At 52.6% G+C, this 17715-nt stretch overlaps 4 protein-coding genes across 4 annotated transcripts; 1 reads left to right on the top strand and 3 right to left on the bottom strand.

Annotated features, from left to right (window-relative positions):
* Positions 1–207: 207 nt before the first annotated feature.
* ETH_00028685 (uncharacterized protein) lies at positions 208–1285 on the top strand (the record flags this gene model as incomplete). Its single annotated transcript, XM_013379299.1, has 2 exons — positions 208–607; positions 722–1285. Coding segments are annotated over 2 exons (964 nt in total), but the record flags the coding sequence as incomplete, so codon positions are not given.
* A 5317-nt stretch (positions 1286–6602) lies between these two features.
* Positions 6603–7367, bottom strand: ETH_00028680 (uncharacterized protein; the record flags this gene model as incomplete). Its single annotated transcript, XM_013379298.1, has 1 exon — positions 6603–7367. The coding sequence occupies one exon, from the start codon at positions 7365–7367 to the stop codon at positions 6603–6605; it is 765 nt and encodes a 254-aa protein (XP_013234752.1).
* A 2632-nt stretch (positions 7368–9999) lies between these two features.
* Positions 10000–10970, bottom strand: ETH_00028675 (EF hand family protein, putative; the record flags this gene model as incomplete). The annotated part of the gene is made up of 3 exons (XM_013379297.1): positions 10000–10172; positions 10270–10350; positions 10862–10970. 3 exons carry the CDS (start codon positions 10968–10970, stop codon positions 10000–10002), a joined length of 363 nt encoding a protein of 120 aa, XP_013234751.1.
* Positions 10971–12039: 1069 nt separating this feature from the next.
* On the bottom strand, positions 12040–17551 carry ETH_00028670 (uncharacterized protein; the record flags this gene model as incomplete). The annotated part of the gene is made up of 12 exons (XM_013379296.1): positions 12040–12256; positions 12339–13027; positions 13475–13550; positions 13875–13951; positions 14407–14488; positions 14646–14737; positions 15171–15548; positions 15681–16034; positions 16331–16463; positions 16826–16928; positions 17167–17215; positions 17474–17551. The coding sequence occupies 12 exons, from the start codon at positions 17549–17551 to the stop codon at positions 12040–12042; spliced, it is 2328 nt and encodes a 775-aa protein (XP_013234750.1).
* Between the last annotated feature and the right edge of the window lie 164 nt (positions 17552–17715).

Genomic DNA, 17715 nt, shown 5'->3' with positions numbered 1-17715 from the left:
CTGCTTCGGCCTCCCTCCTGCTGCTGCTTTCTGCTGCAGCTGCTGCTGCTGCCTCGCTGCTGCTGCTCGCAGCACTGCGTTGTCCCTCTTTGGTTCTTTCCTTTCCTTATTGCAAATTCAGCAGTTCAAAGGCAGCAGCTTGAGGAATTGAACGAGCTTTGGAGCTGCTGCTGCTGCTGCTGCTGCTGCTGCTGTGCTGCTTCACAGGACGCAGATGCAGCTCGTAGGGGCCTCGCCGCTGCCACCCCAGGGTCTCGCCCAGCAGCTACAGCAACAGCAGCAGCAGCAGCAGCAGCAGTTAGTGCCCCCGCAGGCCCTGCCTCTGCTGCTGCGTCTGCCGGCGCTCTCTGGGGCTCATCTTCGCTGCTGCGGGTTCGAGCCTCACTGCTTGGAGGGCCGCGTGGGCAGCACAGCAGCAGCAGCAGCAGCAGCAGCAAAGGACGGCAGCAGCGCAGCATGGAATGCACCTCTTTGGGGCCTCGAAGTGCCTGGGGGGCCTCTTGAGCAGCTGCCCCGGGGGGCCCCCGGGGCCCTAGGACTCGCGGGGGGCCTCCCCTATGACCTTGTTGGTTTGCTGCTGCACCTGCAGCTAAGCTGCGGGGCCCAGGTGGGTTTTGCTGCAGTCTGCTGCTGCCCCCAGTCAGCCCCCGAAGGCTACTTAGCAGCAGCAGCAGCAGCAGCAGCAGGTGGGGTGCGCTTGTGTTGCGGTTCTGCTTCGCAGGGGCAGCAGCAGGGGCCCCCCGAGGCCTCGCAGGGGGGGCCCCCAGCAGCTGAGGGGGCCCTCTACTTAATGACTGGGGGCCTCCAGATTTGCTGCGTGCAGCTGCGGAGTGGGGGGCCCCCTGAGGGGAGCAGCAGCAGCGCTTCCCAAGTGCCCCGGTTCCTGGAGCCTGCCCGTGCTGCGCTGCAGCAGCAGCAGCAGCAGCAGCAGCAGCGGCTTGCCTGCGCATGCATCGAGGGAGTCGAGTTTGAGAGGTATGATGTTGCTGCTAACTTCTGGGTCTTCAGGGGAGTGACCCCGCTGCTGCAGCTGGCAGTTGGTGCTGCTGCTGCTGCAGTTCAGCAGCCGCTGCTGTCTCAGGAAGCAAAGGCGCTGCAAGCCGCCGTTGCTGCTGCTGCAGGTGCAGCAGCGACGGCAGCAGCTGCAGCGAGCGCCGCAGGCGGCGCTGCTGCCAGTTCAGCAGCAGCGGCTCCGCCAGCTGCTGCTGCTGCTGCACTTGTTGCTGCAGCTGCTGCTGCGCGGCACCGCGTGCTGCAGGTGACCCTAGCAGCCCGGGGCCTCTGAAGCCCCTCGGGCTCAAGGGGCCCCACAGGGGCCCTCACAAGGGGCCCCATAGGGGCTCTTACAGGGGGCCCCACAGGGGGCCCCATCAGGAGGAAGTCCCCTATTGTGGGGGCCCCGTGTGGGGCCCCTCAAGGGGCCTCCTGTGGGGCTCCCAGTGGGGGCCCCTGTAGGGACCCTCTGCGGGGCCCCCCAAGGGCCTCTTGTAGGATCCCCAAGGCCCTCTTGTGAGGCCCCTAAAGGCCCTCTTGTGGGGCCCCGACGGGCCTCTTGTGGGGCCCCTACGGGCCTCTTGTGGGGCCCCCCAAGGGCCCCTTATGGGGCCCCCCATGGGCCCCCTTGGCTTTGTGGGGCCCCTTTAAAGCCGCATGCAGACTACTGGTGGCGCCTGGCGCAGTCTTTAGTTTCCTCTAGGTCTTGAGAGGTTTTGTGAAGTTTTTTAAGTTCCTTTTAGGTCTTTTAGGATTCTTTTGGAGCTTTTAAAAGACCCATTTAGTCCCCTGAGGCCCCCCAAAGGGCCCCCAGTCACTTTTGGCCTTTTTGGGGGCCCCTGTGGGTCCTTTTGAGTTCTTAGAGGCCCTTTAAAGCCCTATAAGGCCCTTTAGGTCCTTTGAGTTTTTTCAAGAATTTTTTTTTTGAGGCCCTTATAATCCTTTTAATTACTTTTAAAGGTCCTCTGAGTCTTTTACGACCCTTTGAGGCCCTCTAGGTCCTTTAAAAATTCTTTCAAGTCCTTTAAAATACTTTCTGAGGCCCTTTAGTTCCTTTAAAACTTTGAAAAATTCTTTAAAACACTTTTTGAGGCTTTTTAGAAGCCCGTTGGCATTCTTTCAGGTCTTTAGAGTATTTTAAAGTTCTTTTGGGTTTTTAAAGGCTTTTTAAGATCTTTTAAATCTTTTAGAAGCCTTTTGGATTCTTTAACATCTTTTGAAGTCCGTTGAGATCTTTTTAGGTTTTCTAAATTCCTTTGAGATCCTTTAAGACACTTTAAGATCTTTTTAAGACCTTTTAAGATCATTTGGGATATTAAAATATCTTAAAAGATCTTGAAGGATATTAAAAGGTCATTTAAAATTCTTTAAGGTCCTTTTGGGCTTCTAGGATCTGTTAAGATCACATAAGATTCTTTAAGATCTCTTAAGGTCTTTTAATATCCTTTAAGATCTTTTAAGATCCTTTAAGGTCCTTTTAAGGTTTTTAAAGGTCTTTTAAGATCATCTAGGATATTAAAATTATTTAAGATCACTTCAGATTATTTAGGATATTAAAGGTTCATTTAAGACTATTCAAGACACTTTGAGATATTTTATAATCATTTAAAATAATTAAAAATCAATTGAGATCATTAAAAGTCTTTCAAGCTTTTTCAAGATATTTAAAAATTATTTGAGTCCTTTTAAAATACTTTAATTCCATTAAAAGTCTTTTGAAATCTTCTAAAGTCCTTAAGGAGACTCTTTTGAAGTTCTTTAAAATATTATTTTTTCCTTAAGTTCTTTTGAAACTTTCTAACTTTTTAAGTCTCTTAGAATCTTTCAAAATCCTTTAAAGTTCTCTAAGATCTTCTGAAGTCTTGTAAAGTCCTTTTTAAAGTCTTTTAAAATCTTGCAAAGTCTTTTGAAGTCTTCTCAAGTCTTTTGAAGTTTTCTAAAGGCTTCTAAAGTCTTGTAAGGCCTGAAGTTTTTTAAAGTCTTCTGAAGTCTTTTAAAGTCTTTTGAAGTCTTTTGAAGTCTTTAAAATCTTTTAAAGTTCTCTAAGATCTTCTAAAGTCTTTAGGATCTTCTAAAGTCTTTTGAAGTCTTTTAAATTCTTCTGAATTCTTCTGAAGTCTTCTGAAGTCCTTTATCTTCTAAATTCTTTTAAATTCTTTTAAATTCTTTTAAATTCTTTTAAAGTTTTTTAATTTCATTCTATGTCTCTTACAGGTCTTACGGGTCCTTTGCAGTTCCTAAGGGCCTTTAAGCCGCGCTTACTGAAATCCTTTTGAGACTTTTGAAATCTTTTTAAGGTTTTATAGACTTTTTTGAATCCTTTTAAAACATTTTGAATCTTTTTAAATCCTTTTGACTCCTTTTGAAGTCTTTTTGAAGTCTTTTTGAAGTCTTCTCGAGCTTTTAGAGGTCCTTGAAGGGCCCTTAAATCCATTTGGTCCCTCAAAAGTCTTTTCAACTTTTTTCAAAGTCTCAAAACTTTCTCGAAGTTTTCTTCGGCTTTGCAGCGCCTCTTAAAGCCCCTAGAGGCCCTCAGAGGTCTTTTAACGTTTTTCTTTAAAGTTCTTTGAAGTCCTTTGAAGTCCTTTAAGGTCTTTTGAACTTCTTTGAGGCCTTTTGAACTCCTTTAAAGTCTTTTAACGTCCTTTAAAGTCCTCTAAGGTTTTTTGAAGTCCTCTAGGATTCTTTAAAGTCCTTGAAGGTCCTCTCAAAGGCCCTTTAAAGTTCTCTAAGATCCATTGAGATCCACTGAGGTCCATTAAGTTCAATTTTAAGGTCCGTTTCAAGATCCTTTGAGATCTTTTAAGATCTGTTAAAGTCTTTTAAGGTCTTTTAAGGTCCATTAAGGTCCCTTAAGGTCCACTGAGGTCCATTAAAACCCTTTAAGGTCCATTATGGTCCATTTAGGTCCTTTCTAAAGTCCTCTTAAAGTCCTTTTTAAAGTCTTTTAAGGTCCACTAAGGTCCACTGGGGTCCACTAAAACCCTTAAAGGTCCATTAAGGTCTTTTTTAAAGTCTTTTAAGGCTCTTTAAGTCCCTTTAGGCTTTTTTAGAATTATTTAACACCTTTGGGGCTTTTAATTCTTTCGAAGATCATTTAAAACCTTTTCTGTCCTTTTAAATCCTCTAAAACTCATTTAAGCTTTTAAAGATTCTTTCAAATTTTTTGAAGTCCTTTGAGGCCTTTTGAGTCCTTTAAATTTTCTTTTGGGTCCCTTTAGATCCTAAGGATCTTTAGAACTCTTTAAATGGTGGTGGGCTTTTTAAGTCAACTTCACTGGGTTCTCTAAAGGTTTTGGGGGCCTTCTAGGGTTTAGGGTTTAGGGTTTAGAGTCAAGCTCGCGGGCTTATGGGCCCTTGAGGCTCTAGGAAAACGAGAGGAGGGCCTTTTGCTTCTGCTGCAGGCAGTCGCTGACAGCAGAGACAAAAGTTTCTACTTCGCGATCCACTGCAGCCTGCAGCAGCAGCAGCGCAGCAGCAGTAGCAGCAGCGCAGCAGTAGCAGCAGCGCAGCAGCAGCAGTGAGAGTAAAAACAGCAGCAGCAGCAGCAGCAGCAGCAGAGGCAATGGAGCCCCAGTTGAAGGCAGGGTTTTGGGCGGCTACAGAGGAGACACACGGCCTCAACACTCAATACGCTAGTAGGAAGCAGCAGCAGCAGCAACAGCAGCAGCAGTAGCAGCAGCAGCAGCAGCAGCAGCAGAGTTTCAAAGCCCCACCTCTGTTGCATGGGCCTCATCCTCTCCAATGCGTTTGCTGTTCAGCTTTTCGCGCACGCGCTGCAGGGCCTCCCGCCTCACAGCCCTGAAGCAGGAGCACCGCAACCTGCTGCTGCTGTTGTTGCTGCTGCTGCTGCTGCTGCACTGCTGCTGCTGCTGCTGCCCCACCGTGACCCTCGTATTGCTTGTAAGAGATCACTTGCAACTAGATGAAAAGCAGTACTGGCAAGAGACACAAAAAGGCTGCTACCGTTGCTGCTGCTGCTGGTGGTGCTGCTGTTACTGCTGCTGCTGCTGCTACTGCTGCTGCTGCTGCTGCTGAAGAGTGGCCTACCTAAGGGAGACTTTTGTTGCTTCTGCTGCTTCTTTGGCCCGCCGGACCTCAGCTTGTCTAGCAGCAGCAAAACGTTTAGAGGCAGCAAAACAAAAAGCAGAAAAGAGAAAAAAGAAATAAAGAAAAGAAAAAGAAAGAATAAACAAATAAATACAGAGGAGACAAAATAAAGAGACTCAAGGAACATGAAAGGAATAAAAAGAAAAAAAGAAAAAAGAAAAAAAGATGAATGAAACAAAGAGGAGGGGGGATAAATGAAAGGACAAAGAGTGAAAGATATAAAAGAAGAAAAAGAAAGAATTAAAAATAAAAATTAATTAATTAATTAATTAACAAATTAATTAATTGACTAATTAATTAATTAACTAATTAATTAATTAACTAATTAATTAATTAATTAATTCATTAATTAAGGGAGACAAGAAGAATACTACGAGCTGCTCTCAGGCGGCGTAGGCCGGCCAGAGAAGCAGCAGCAGCAAACAATCTTGACGGAGGCAACAGCAGCAGCAGCAACAGCAGCAGCAGCGGAAACCACAGCAGTAACAGCAACAGCAGCACCAGCAGCAACAGCAGCAGTGGCAGCAGAAACAATAGCAAAAGCAGCAGCAGTAACCACAGCAGAAATAGCAGCAGAAACAACAGCAACAGCAGCAGCAGCAGCAGCAGCAGTAGCACAAGCAGTGCCCACCGCCACTCTTGGGTGAGGCTGGGCCGACGGACAATAAACTCCCTGCGCGCAAAGCAGCAACAGAAGCAGCAGCAGCAGAAGCAGCAGTAGCAGCAGCAGCAGTAGCAGCAGCAGCAGAAACGATAGCAATGCATCGCTTCAAGGCAACTGCCGCAACCAGGACAGCACAAGCAGCAGCAGCAGCAGCAGCAGCAGCGGCAGCAGCAAGAGCTAACGCAGCAGCAGCAGCCCCGCCTGGCGAAGAGCACGTACGGTATTGGCTTCCCAGTGGAGTCACGCTCCTGCTGCTGCTGCTGCTGCTGCTGCAGGCAGACACTAAGGCCACCGGGGGCATTTCTTAGAGCTGCCTCAACTGCAGCAGCAGCTGCTGCTTCGTGAGGCTTCACCAGCAGCTCAGCAGGTCCAAGTATGTGTATACTGGCCACTGCATGCAAAGGCTGCTGCTGCTGCTGCTTCTGCTGCTTCTGCTGCTGCCGCTGCTTCTGCTGCTGCCGCTGCTTCTGCTGCTGCTTCTGCTGCTGCTGCTGCTGCGCTGGTGGCCCCTCAGGGGCTTCCACAGTGACTTTCACATGGGCCAGCGTGGCGGGCCTGCAGGACAGCAGTCGCGAAGTTGCTGCTGTTGCTGCTGCTGCCGTTGCTGCTGCCGCTGCAGTTGCTGTCACTTCTCATGTTGCGGCCGCTGCTGCAGTTGCTGACACTTCTCATGTTGCTGTTGCTACTGCTTCCAGTGCTGCTCCCGCTGCTGCTGCTGCTCCTCTCGTTTCTGCTGCAGCTTCTGGCGCTGCTAATGCTACTACTATTTCTGCTTCGTCTCCCCCCACCCCACTGCTACAACCCCTGCTGCTGCTGCTGCTGCTGCTGCTGCTGCTTACGATAGCTGTATACTGCCAATAGCGAGGAAGTGCTGCTGCAGGGCTTCTACACAAGCCTGCAGTTTGGGGCGAAGGCCTTTAACAAATGCTGCGCGGTCCCAGGGGGCCCCCAGGGTACCCTGCGGGGCCCCCAGGGGGCCCTGAGGGGCCCTCTGCTGCTCGGGGGGCCCCCGCCGCCGGCCCCACAGCGCAGTAGGGGCCCCTTGGAGGGTCCGGGGGGCCCCCAACGGGAAGGGGGCCCCCCTCTCGGGGTAAGGGGGCCCCCTTTGGAGGTGATGGGGCCCCCCTTGGGGGTACAGGGGGCCCCCTCCGGGGTAAGGGGGCCCCTCCTGGGGGCCCCCCTTAGTCAGTAGAGGTCCCCGACTTGCTATGAAGCCCATGGGGCAGTCTAGGGCAGGGCGGCGGCGCTGCAGGCTGCCGCAGCAGCAGCTGCTGCTGCTGGAGCAGCAGCAGCTGCTGCTGCTGCTGTAGGCGCAGCGAGGCAGGAAATAGTGGGCGCCGCGTTGCTGCAGCAGGGAAGCTGCTGCCAGCAAGGGGGGCCCCCGGAGGGGCCCCTGAGGGGGCCCCTCCAGGGGCCCCCCTTGGGTCAGAACCCACGGGGGGCCCCACAGGCTGATGAGGAGCAGCAGCAGAGGCAACAGTAGCTTCGCTTGCGGAAGGTGCCGCCGCCGCTGCACTCGCTGCTGCTGCTGCTGCTGCTGCACTCGCTGCTGCTGCTGCTGCTGCTGCAGGGCTGCTGGCTTTAACGCCCCAGCGAGCATTGCGGGGCCCCTCCGGTGTCAGTCTTAGGGCCCAGAGTGGGCCTCCCCTAAACCCTAAACCCTAAACCCTAAATTCTAAACCCTGCAGCCTGAGGCTCCGAGGCCCCAAACCCTGATCCTTAAACACTGAAGATCTAAACCCTAAACCCTTTTTGAGGCCCTACACCCTCTCCCAAACCCTAAACCCCACTCCAAACCCTAAATCCTAATTTCCTGCAGGCCCGACGCTGTCGAGGCCCACGGGTCGCTGCCGCCTCACGCTAAACCTTAATGTGCTCTCTAAACCCTAAACCCTAAACCCTAGCAAGAGGGTTTCACTTGAAATGCTGCTGGCTTTTTAAAAGAAAAGTAACAAACTCCTTAAATCAAACCCTCCTCAGGGTTTTCTCTTGAGGCTGCTGAGGCCTCCGGGGGCCCCGAGGGCCCCCAGGGGGCCCCCCAGTGACCCTAGCAGTTGGGGGCCCCTCATCTGCAAGGGGGGGCCCCTAGCTAGCGGTTATGTTCTTGAAGGAAACAAATATAAATAAATATATTTTATAGTTTATATTTTATATAACTTTTTGTTGAAAATAAATCCTGCAGGTTTACCCAAGCATTTGAGGTGTACACACACCTCAACATGCGGGCAGTTGCTGCTGCTCCTGCATATATATATATATATATACATATAATATATATATATTTATATAAATATATATACAATATACATATATTATATATAGATTTATATATATATTGTATATATATATATATTGATTTATATATGTACACTGCCTTGGCTTGTGTATGTACTGCCCTTGTGCAGCAAAAGTGCATTTCTTGCTGCGCTGTATAGACAGGGGCTTGCGAGTTGCATTTATAAAAACAAAAGCGCAATTTTAAATATTTTCTTTTATTACGCACTTATTGTTACTATTAGTATTACCATTTATTAGTATTATTATCATTACCATTATTTATTTATCATTGTTATTATTATTATTATTACTTCTATTATTAGAAAGATATTCCCCATTTAAGTGCACGCAGCAGCTGTGTACCGACCAGGGTTTAGGGTTTAGGGTTTAGGGTTTAGAGCAGCTCTCGAGGCCTCTGGCCAGGTGGCTACGGCTGGTAGACCACGGCAGCATTAATCTCGCAGGAAATGAGGGTTTAGGGTTCGAGCTAGGGTTTAGGGTTTGGGCTAGGGTTTAAGGTCTGCACTGGGGTTTAGGGTTTAGAGTAGGGCTTAAGAGCTTTTAGTGCTTGGCATACATCCCAGCTTAGACTGGGGCAGCAGCAGCAGCAGCAGCAACGCTTTAATTTGCTGCTGCTGTCGCTCTTTGCTGCCTCTTGTTTCCTTTTTTCTTCACTCTCCAGTCTCTTTGTTTCTCTTTTCTTCTTTCCTTTTTCTTTTTCTTTTTTGCTGCAGCTTCCTCTCTCTCTCCAGTTCCCTCTACTCATATCTCTGCAGCTTCTAGTACCAGGGTCCCCTCTCAGGGGCCCCAGGGGGCCCCCAAACGTCTCCAGGGGCCCCCAGGGGCCCCCAAGGCTCCTGAGGGGCCCCCAGGGGGCCCCCAAGGGTCCTGAGGGGCTCGCAGGGGCCCCTAAAGGAGGCCCCTCACCTATAGTAGGCGTTGAATGCCTGTAGCGCAAAGCGGAGCCTACAGAGGCAGTGTGTAAAGCGTCTGCTGCAGCAGCTGTAGCTGAAGCGGCAGCAGCAGCAGCAGCAGCAGCAGCAGCAGCGTCCTAGCTTCAGCTCCCTTTATTTTTTTTCTCTAAGAGACTTTTTGCTGCTGCCTTACCGCGTAAAATAGTTTATCTCCTTCCCCCACTCTCAGCGCGGTCCTCAGTGCCTGAAGCCCAGCAGCAGCAGCAGCAGCAGCAGCAGCACAAACGCACACGAGTGGACACAGTGGCACGCTAGGGGGCCCCTCGAGGGGCCCCTCTGGGGCCCACCTGGGTACCCAAGGGGGCCCCCATGCCCGCCCCGAAGGGGGCCCCTCTTCGGGGGCCCCTGCTGAGGCGCAGGGGCTCCCCGAGGGTACCCTAGATTGTCTTTAGGTGCCTTTAAAGGCTTTAAATGGATCTTTTGAGGCCCTTTAAAAGGGATTGAGGCCCTTTAAAAGGGCCCCTCAAGAAAGGCATATTGGGGGCCCCCTGGGGCCCCTTAGGGTCACTTTGGAAGCCCCCTGGGGCCCCTTAGGGTCACTTTGGAAGCCCCCTGGGGCCCACTGACCTCTTCGTCTACAGTCATTGCGAAGTTTTCTTTGAAAGCCACCAGCAGCTTTTCTGCAGCAAAGCCCACTCAGACACTGCTGAAAGGCGGCAGCTGCTGCTGCTGCAGCAGCGGCAGATGTTCCTGCTGCTGCTGCAGCAAGGGCAGCAGGGGGAACAGCAACAGTAGCAGCGACACGTGTTCCTGCTGCTGCTGCAGCAAGGGCAGCAACGGGGGGAGCAGCACCAGCAACAGTTCTTGGGTGCTACAACAACACCAGATATAGCAGCAGCAGCAGTTTATCCTGTTGAAGCAGTAGCAGCCACAACAGCGACAGCAACAAAAGCAGCAGCAGCAGCAGCAGCAGCAACTGGCCTACGGAAGGGTATGGGCTGGTCAAGGCAGCTCGCAGAGCCTCCCAGAGCGACCCAGACATTAGCTGAGCAAAGGCCAAAGCAATTGAAGCAGCTCGTGCTGCTGCTGTTGCTGCTGCTTTTGCTGCTGCTGTTGCTGCTGCTGCTGCTGCTGCTCACTCATATCTTGGACTTCATCTTCGTCGTAAACTTCCGCGGCTTGGCGTTCAAAGACCCGCAGAATTTCCGCGAACTCTGCGGGGCACAGAAGAGGAATTTCGAGGGTTTAGGGTTTGGGGTTTGGGGTTTAGGGTTTGGGGGTTAAGGGTTTAGGGTTTAGGGTTTAGCCCACCGATTTGGCCCGTGCAGTCTTGCTCAATTTCGGCCATGAGGGAAAAGATAAGATCGTCGGTGGCACTGGCCCCCAGAATTTCTGCGGGCCACAAAGTATACGCTGTTTTAGGGTTTAGGGCTTAGGATTTTGTAGCGGCAGCAGAAAACAAGCAACGAAGGCAGTGGCCCTTCACAGGCCGCAGCAGCAGGGGATAAAAGCTGCAGCAAAACGGAGGGGGAAGAGAAACAGCAGCAGCCAACAGCAACAGAAAAAAGCAGCAGCAGCACGGAAGCCCTTCTGTCCCATTTTCTCCTAGAGGGGCAGACACAGGTCCTGCTTGCTTCCGTGGGTGCTCTTAAAGTAGTAAACTACTAGCTGCTGCTGCTGCTGCTGCTAATGTGCTGCTGCTGCTGCTGCAGCTGCAGCTACAGTTGCTGCTACCGCGTTGCTCCCGCTGCTGCCACTTCTGCTACCTTCTCTACTCTGTCTAAAGCCGATACTGCTGCAGCTGCTACTACTGCCGCTACTGTTTCGCGGCTGCCTCTACTGCAACTGCAGCAGCACCAACAGCAGCAGCAGCTGTTGCTGCTGCTGCTGCTTGCGGCCTGACCCTGCAGCAGCTTCTTCAGCTCAGTCCTGCTCAGGGAGCCCTCTCGGGTGGCCTTCAATTCCGAGATGGCCCGCGCGCAGTAAGCGGCTGTGGCTCTGTCTAGGGGCATGGTGGGAACAGTTTGCTGCTGATCTGCAAAAGTGGCTTTCTCGGGGCCTCTTCAGGCCTGCTTCGGGGCTTCTTCAGCCCCCGCTGCAGTCTGCTGCTGCTGCTGCTGCTGCAGCGGCCTTACACTGCAGGTGCAGCAGTTGCGCGCCTGCGTGCACACAGCCAAAGGCTCTCAGCCAGCAGCGCAGCAGCAGAGCGCAGCGCCGCCACTGCAGCAGCAATTAAATCCAAACTGCTCCAATATTTTTCCTTTTAACTGTGTCCTCTTATTTTTTAGTGTCGAGGAGTTTCTAAAGAGGCTTCTACAGCCGCTGCGCAGCAGCAGCGAAGCCGCAGTGCCCGCCGCCCCACAGCCGACAGCAGCCCTATGTGCAATGAAAAAATGGGTTTTTCTTTCAAATTGATTCGCCCTTTGAGTTATAAATATATTATAAATGCACTAAAGGGCTAAAAACAAATTTAAAAAGTCAGTTTGAAAAAAAAGGAAGTGCGTCAGCCGGGACTCGAACCCGGGTCGCAACCTTGGGAGGGTTGCATCCTACCCCTGGACTACTAACGCGACGGTCGCCGCTTCTTTTTAAGTCAGCAGAAGCAAATTGTCAAATTAATATATCTTTTTATGAAAAAATAAACTTTAAAACATAATATTCAAGAAATAAATTCTAAAACGGGTATTTGCTGCTTAAATTGGCCTGTCTTGCGGCGGAATTCAGGTGTACGTACACCTGAAAACCTGCAGGCGTGCTTTACTGCGCCGCAAATATTTCTCAAATTGTTAATTAAATGTTGTTTAAAGAAATTAAAAAAGGAAGAACACAGCTTTTAAATTGCCTATGAAATGCCCCCCACTTAATGAATATCCGCTTCTTCTGAATCTATTAAATCAACGGACTTCACCAAAATCTATAGAAAGCCTGAGGCCCTCAGCAGCAAAATATTCATTCAAAATGGAGGCCCCTTAGGCCCCCCGGTATGTCTGCCTGCTGCTTCTGTCTTTGTCTTTGTTTGCCTTCATTTGTAGTTGAAACGAACTCGCCTGCAGCCTAGCACCCGTGCTGCTGCAGTTGCTGCTACTGTTGTGTTGCTGCTCGTGCTTTTAGTGCTGCTGTCGATTTTGTTGTTGCTGCCGCTTCTTTTGTTGCTGTTGCTGCTGTTGCTCCTGATGCTGCTGCAACTGCTGTTGTTGCTGCTACTGCCGCTGTTGCTGCTGTTGCTGTGATGCTGCTGCAACTGCTCATGTTGCTGTTGCTGCTTTTGCTGTTGCTGTTGTGGCTGCTGTTGCTGCCACTGCAACAAACACAACTGCGTAGACCACATCAGCCCCGCGGGTGTACGTACAGCAGCAGCAACTTTATCTGTTTTCTAAGACATTGAGATCTGAGCCAAAGCGAGCAGCAGCTTCTCTTCAGCGGCACAGCAGCAGTGCTGCTGCAGCACGGAGCCCTCCAGCAGCCGATCAGACGGTAGTTCAGCAGCAAGGATAGCAACGGCAGCAGCTGCTGCTGCTGCAGCTGGAGCAACAGCGTCTACTGCACCAGAAGCAGCTGCTGCTGGAGCACCTGGATGCATCCATGTAATGAGGCAATCGCACTGAAGTAGCGTCAGAGCAGAAGCTGCTTCAGCAGCAGCAGCAGCAGCAACTACTACTGTTGCTGATGTTACTGCCCAAAGTTGCTGCTTCTCATCTAAGCACTTCTCAGTTGTGGCAACCTGTGGAAGCTGCTCCTGTTCCTGCTGCTGCAGCGATGCTGAAGTAGCAGCAGAACCTGCTGCTGCTGCTGCTGCGTCTTCATGAAAGGCTGCAAGCCGCGCATCATGAAAACTCAATGCAGTGGCCTTGAAGTGCCAAAGATTCACAGAAGTCTGCTGCCGTTCGTGCATTACACTCTGCTGCAGCCTGCTGCAGTCTGCTGCAGCTGCAGTTTGCTGCAGTCTGTGCACTGCAATCTGCTGCAGAATGCTACAGAATGCTGCAGCCTGCTGCAGCTGCAATCTGCTGCAGTCTGCTGCAGTTTCCTGCAGCCTGCTGTAGTCTGCTGCAGCCTCCTGTGCTCTCCTCTAGTCTGCTACAGCCTGCTGCAGTCTGCTGTAAATTGCAGCAGTTTACTGCAGTTTACTGCAGTCTACTGCAGTTTACTGCAGTTTGCTGCAGTTTGCTGCAGTATGTTGCAGTTTGCTGCAGCACGCTGCAGCAGCCGTTGCCGTGTGCGCCTGTTCTAGCGGAGGCGGCCGCGACAGCTAAAGCTCTCCAGCAGAGAAGGCCCGTTCTCATAATACTACGCGCAAAGCAGCAGCAGCAGCAACAGCAGCAGCAGCAGTAGTAGTAGTAGAAGTAGCAGCAGCAGCAGTAGCAGCACCAACGGCACCTTAACGGCGCTGCCTCGAAATGCACCATTAGTGCTGTGCTTCAACTGCTGCCTTGCTGCTGCCTTGCTGCTGCCTTGCTGCTGCTGCTGCGTTGCTGCTGTGTTGCTGCTGCGTTGCTGCTGCGTTGCTGCTGCTCACCTGCTCCCTCGTCATGTTATTGAGATCGTAGTGATGCTGCACACCAAACCGAAGACCCCCGCAGACGGCCGCATGACTGCACGCACACGCAGTGCAGCTGCAGCTGTCGCTGCTGTTGTTGCTGCTCCTGTTGCTGCTGCTGCCACGTTGCTGCTGCTGCCACGCGGCTGCTGCTGCAGTTGCTTCTTCTGCAGCTCATGCACTTGTTGTTGCTGCTTGGCTGCTGCTGCCTCCGTTTCTTCTTCTGCAGTCCACGCAGCAGCTGCTGCTGCTGCGTTCGCCGTGATGAGGCACTTGCTGCTGCTGCTGCTGCTGCCTCAAACAAAAGGGCCTAAATTAAATAATGGAAGAAAGAGACAAATGCATCAAACAGAAATGAAAAAAAACAAAACAAACTTACTGCTGCAGCTCCGGGTGAGGCAGCACATGCACACGGGGGAGGAATGAAGCGTGTGCTTTGCGGTATCGGTACAGCTCCTGCAGCAGCAGCAGCAGCAGCAGCAAAAGCACAGTCACGGTGGCCGCAGCAACAGCAGTAGCAGCAACAGCAGCAGCAGCAAGACTTGTCAGTGCAGCTGCTGCTGCTTCCGGGGGAGGCGAGTCAAGCAAATAAAACAAAGTGTCATGCAGCTCCTAGTGTTTCGTGAGGCAGCAGCAGCAGCAGCAGCAGCAGACCTCCGCAGTAAGAGCCGCAGCAGCAACAGCAGCAGCAGCAGCAGCAGAGGCAGCCGCAATCGCTGCTTTATGCGCATCATCGCGCAGCAGCGGCGACTGCAGCAGCAAGTTGTCTTGGCCTCAGAAGCAGCAGATGCAGCACCTCAGCTTCTTAGTAGATGATGCCTCTGTGCACAGGCAGCAGCGACAGAAGCAGCAGCAGGAACAGCAGCAAAGCAGCAGCAGCAGCAGCAGCAGCAGCAGCAGCAGCAGCTCACCCTAAGCTCCGTCTGAAGGCGAGCCGCCACTCCGGGTATGAGTGACGTGCCCCCCACAACGAAAACATTTTGCAGCAAACACCTGCAGCAGCAGCAGCAGCAGCAGCAGCAGCTTGATCAGAAAGGACGCTGAAGCCACAGCAGGCAGAAGCGGGGCAAACGCGCCAAGGCAACAACAGCAGCAGCAGCAGCAACAGCAGCAGCAGCAGGTTCTAGGGGGTAAAAAGACAAAAAGTCACTTTCGAGTGTCTATAGGGCACTTCTCCACCACAGCTGCCACGGCTGTCTGCAGCGGCAGCAAATGGAGGGCGCTCAGGGGCTCCGCCTCGGCCTGCAGCAGCGCAGCAAACCCGCCAATTCGTAGCTTGCAGCAGCAGCAGCAGCAGCAGCAGCGGCAGCAAGGCAGCAGCTGCAGCAAAGGAGCAGCAGCAGCAAAGGGGAAACGGCAGCAAAGGAGCAGCAGCAGCAAAGTAGCAGCAGCAGAAGCAGCAGCGGCAGTGGCAGCAGAGGAGCAGCAGAGGCAGCAGGAGCAGCAGCGGCAGCAAAGGAGCAGCAGCTGCAAAGGAGCAGCAGTAGCACAGCCGCAGCGGCAGCAAAGTAGTAGCAGAAGCAAACTAGCAGCCGCACCAGCGGCAGCAGAGGAGCAGCAGGGGCAGCAGCAGCAGCGGCCGCAAAGGAGCAGCAGCAGCAAAGGAGCAGCAGCAGCAAAAGCACCAGCAAAGCAGCAGCAGCAAGGCAGCAGCAAAAGCGGCAGCAGGCCTCACCCTGCTGTGCCTGTACTCTGTGAGGGTCTTTGCGTCAAACAGAAGCTCAGCAGCAGCAACGCGGCAGTCACCAACCAGCCACTGAGTCTCGAGCTGCTGCTGCTGCTGCTGCTGCAGCTGCTGCTGGTGTTTCACATCTGTGTCCTCAGCGGCTTCCCAAAGTCCCTCCCCACAGCGGCGCTTCTTCGTGTTGCTCTTGTAGCCTGCGCCCGGCCAGCTGCTGCTGCAGAAGCTGCTGCTGCTGCTGCAGCGGCTGCAGCCTCGAGGTGTACGTACACTGCAGGGGTTATTCCTAGCCAGAGATGTTTCCGCAGCAAAAACGAGCCCTCTCTCTGTGGCGCAGCAGACGACTTGTTCCTTTATCGACCGCGCTGCAGCCTGCAGCAGCAGCAGCAGCAGCAGCAGCAGCAGCAGCAGCAGAAACGTAGCAGCAGCTGGTGCCGGGAAAGAACGCACGTGCTGCTCCTGCTGCTGCTGCTGCAAAGGAACTCAGGCTATAAGACGTCCCACCACTGCGCAGTAGCAAGGCCTGAAGTCGACTTTGACTGGCTGCTTCAGCTCCTGCTGCCTCTGCTGCTGCTGCTGCTGCTGCTGCAGCAAGCTGCTGCAGAGAAAGGCGTCTATGTCTCTGCCCCCCAGCGGCAACTCCACAGCCAAACAGCCCAAAGCCTGTCCAGACAAAATGGGAGTGATGCGACTAAGAGAAGCGCCCAAGTCCACAATGAGTCCCGAGAAGTGCTGCATGCAGCGCAGGACCTGCAGCGCGCTGCTGCTGCTGCTGCTGCTGCTGCTGTCTCCTAGGTCCGTAGACAGTTCAGCGGGACTCAGCAAGCAGCCGCTTATCGCCAAAGCCGAAAGTGTGTCCTGAGAAACGCACATGCACCAAACGAAGTGCAGCAGCAGCAGCAGCAGCAGCAGCGGAAAGAGTAGAAGCTACAGCGGTAGCGCCAGTAATGGCAGCAGCAACAGCAGTAGCAGCATCAGCAGACGCCGCATTAGCAGCAGTAGCAGTAGCGGCAGCAGCAGCAGCAACAGCAGCAGTAAGCACAGCAGCAACGGCAGCAACAGCACTGGCAGGAACAGCACCAGCTGCAGCTTCATCAACTGCCGCAGCACCTGCAGCACCATTAACGGCAGCAGCAGCAGCAGCAGCAGCCTACCTTGTCCACTGAAAGGAACCTTTCTGCCTCGAGCAGCTCGAAGCAAATCTCCCCGAGGCGGCCGAAATGCTCTGGAGACCTTAAGCTGCTTTCGCACCACAAGAACCGGCCTCCCACAGTCTCTGGGTGCACCCTGCAGCAGCAGCAGCAGCAGCAGCAGCAGCAGCAGTGGCAGCAGCAGCAGTGGCACCAGCGGCAACGGCAGCGCGGGGTTTGTGCGAGGTGAGAAGCAGGGGCAGCTGCTGCTTATGAGGCTGCGCTGGAATTAAACCCGCTTGCAGCAGCAGCTGCTGCTGCTGCAGCACCTCCAGCAGCACCACAGCAGCGCAAGCAGCAGCAGCAGCACGACAACAAGCAGCTGCCACAGTCTCAGCAGCAGCAACAGCATCCGCTCCAACGGGGGCATCAGGTCCTCTTGCTGCTGTTGCTACTAGTGTTGCTGCTATAGCAGTAGCAGCAGCAGCAGCTGCTGCTGCTGCTGCTGCTGCTGCTTACCCTGAGTCGGGTGCTGTGAGTACATCAAGAAGGGCATCTTCATAAAGAGTCCAGTTTGTGACTGTCCCTCTGAAGCCGGGCAAGTAGCCGTCCCCGCGGACTTCTGCAGCAGCAGCAGCAGCAGCAGCAGCAGTAGTAGTAGTAGTAGGAATGGCAGCAAATGCAAAGGATGCAGCAGCGGCAGCAGCCGCCGCAGCAACAGCTGCGGAAGTTCGCGTTGCAGAGATAAGTCCCTATACGCAGTGTAACGGCAGAGTCAAAGACCCTCGCAGCAGCAGCAATAGCAGCAGCAGCAGATGCAACTGCAGCAGCAGCAGCAGCAGCAGCAGTGTGCTAGTTACCCCAGGGCCTCCTGACCACTTGAGGCAAAATGAGGCTCTGCTCTTCTCCCTGAAAAGCACAGCGCTGCGGTGTACGTACAGCTCAGAGCCGCAAACGAACCCCACAAACCAAAGCAGCAACAGCACAAGCAGCAGCAGCAGCAGCAGCTGCAGCAGCTTTCGCTGACCTAACGATTCCTAAATATGTACCAAATACTTTTATTTAGTCATATTACTTATTTGTATGCATACATTTATCTATATATTTATTTATATTCATTTTTTAAATTATTCATTTCACTTTATTATTTTTGTGCAACTATTCTACCTTCTTTTTATGATTGTGCTGATTGTCTGTGCGTGCCCGTCCTTCATTGCGTTCATCATAGATTTGGGCGAAAAACATGTGCCTGTTGAGGCTAGAATGTAACACGTGACTTCAGTTGGCTTTGAGGGAGCACTGGAAGTGTGCTCTTGATGCAAATCATTCGCGGACAGCTAGCCCGCAGTTTTAAATTGACGAACGTCCCTCGCCGCACACGTCATGTCGAGTGCGATTCGGTAAACTTC

Source organism: Eimeria tenella, genomic scaffold (assembly GCF_000499545.2).
Source record: "Eimeria tenella Houghton genomic scaffold, Eth_scaff201, whole genome shotgun sequence".
Taxonomy (NCBI): domain Eukaryota; phylum Apicomplexa; class Conoidasida; order Eucoccidiorida; family Eimeriidae; genus Eimeria; species Eimeria tenella.
This window is presented reverse-complemented; position numbering and strand designations above follow the sequence as displayed.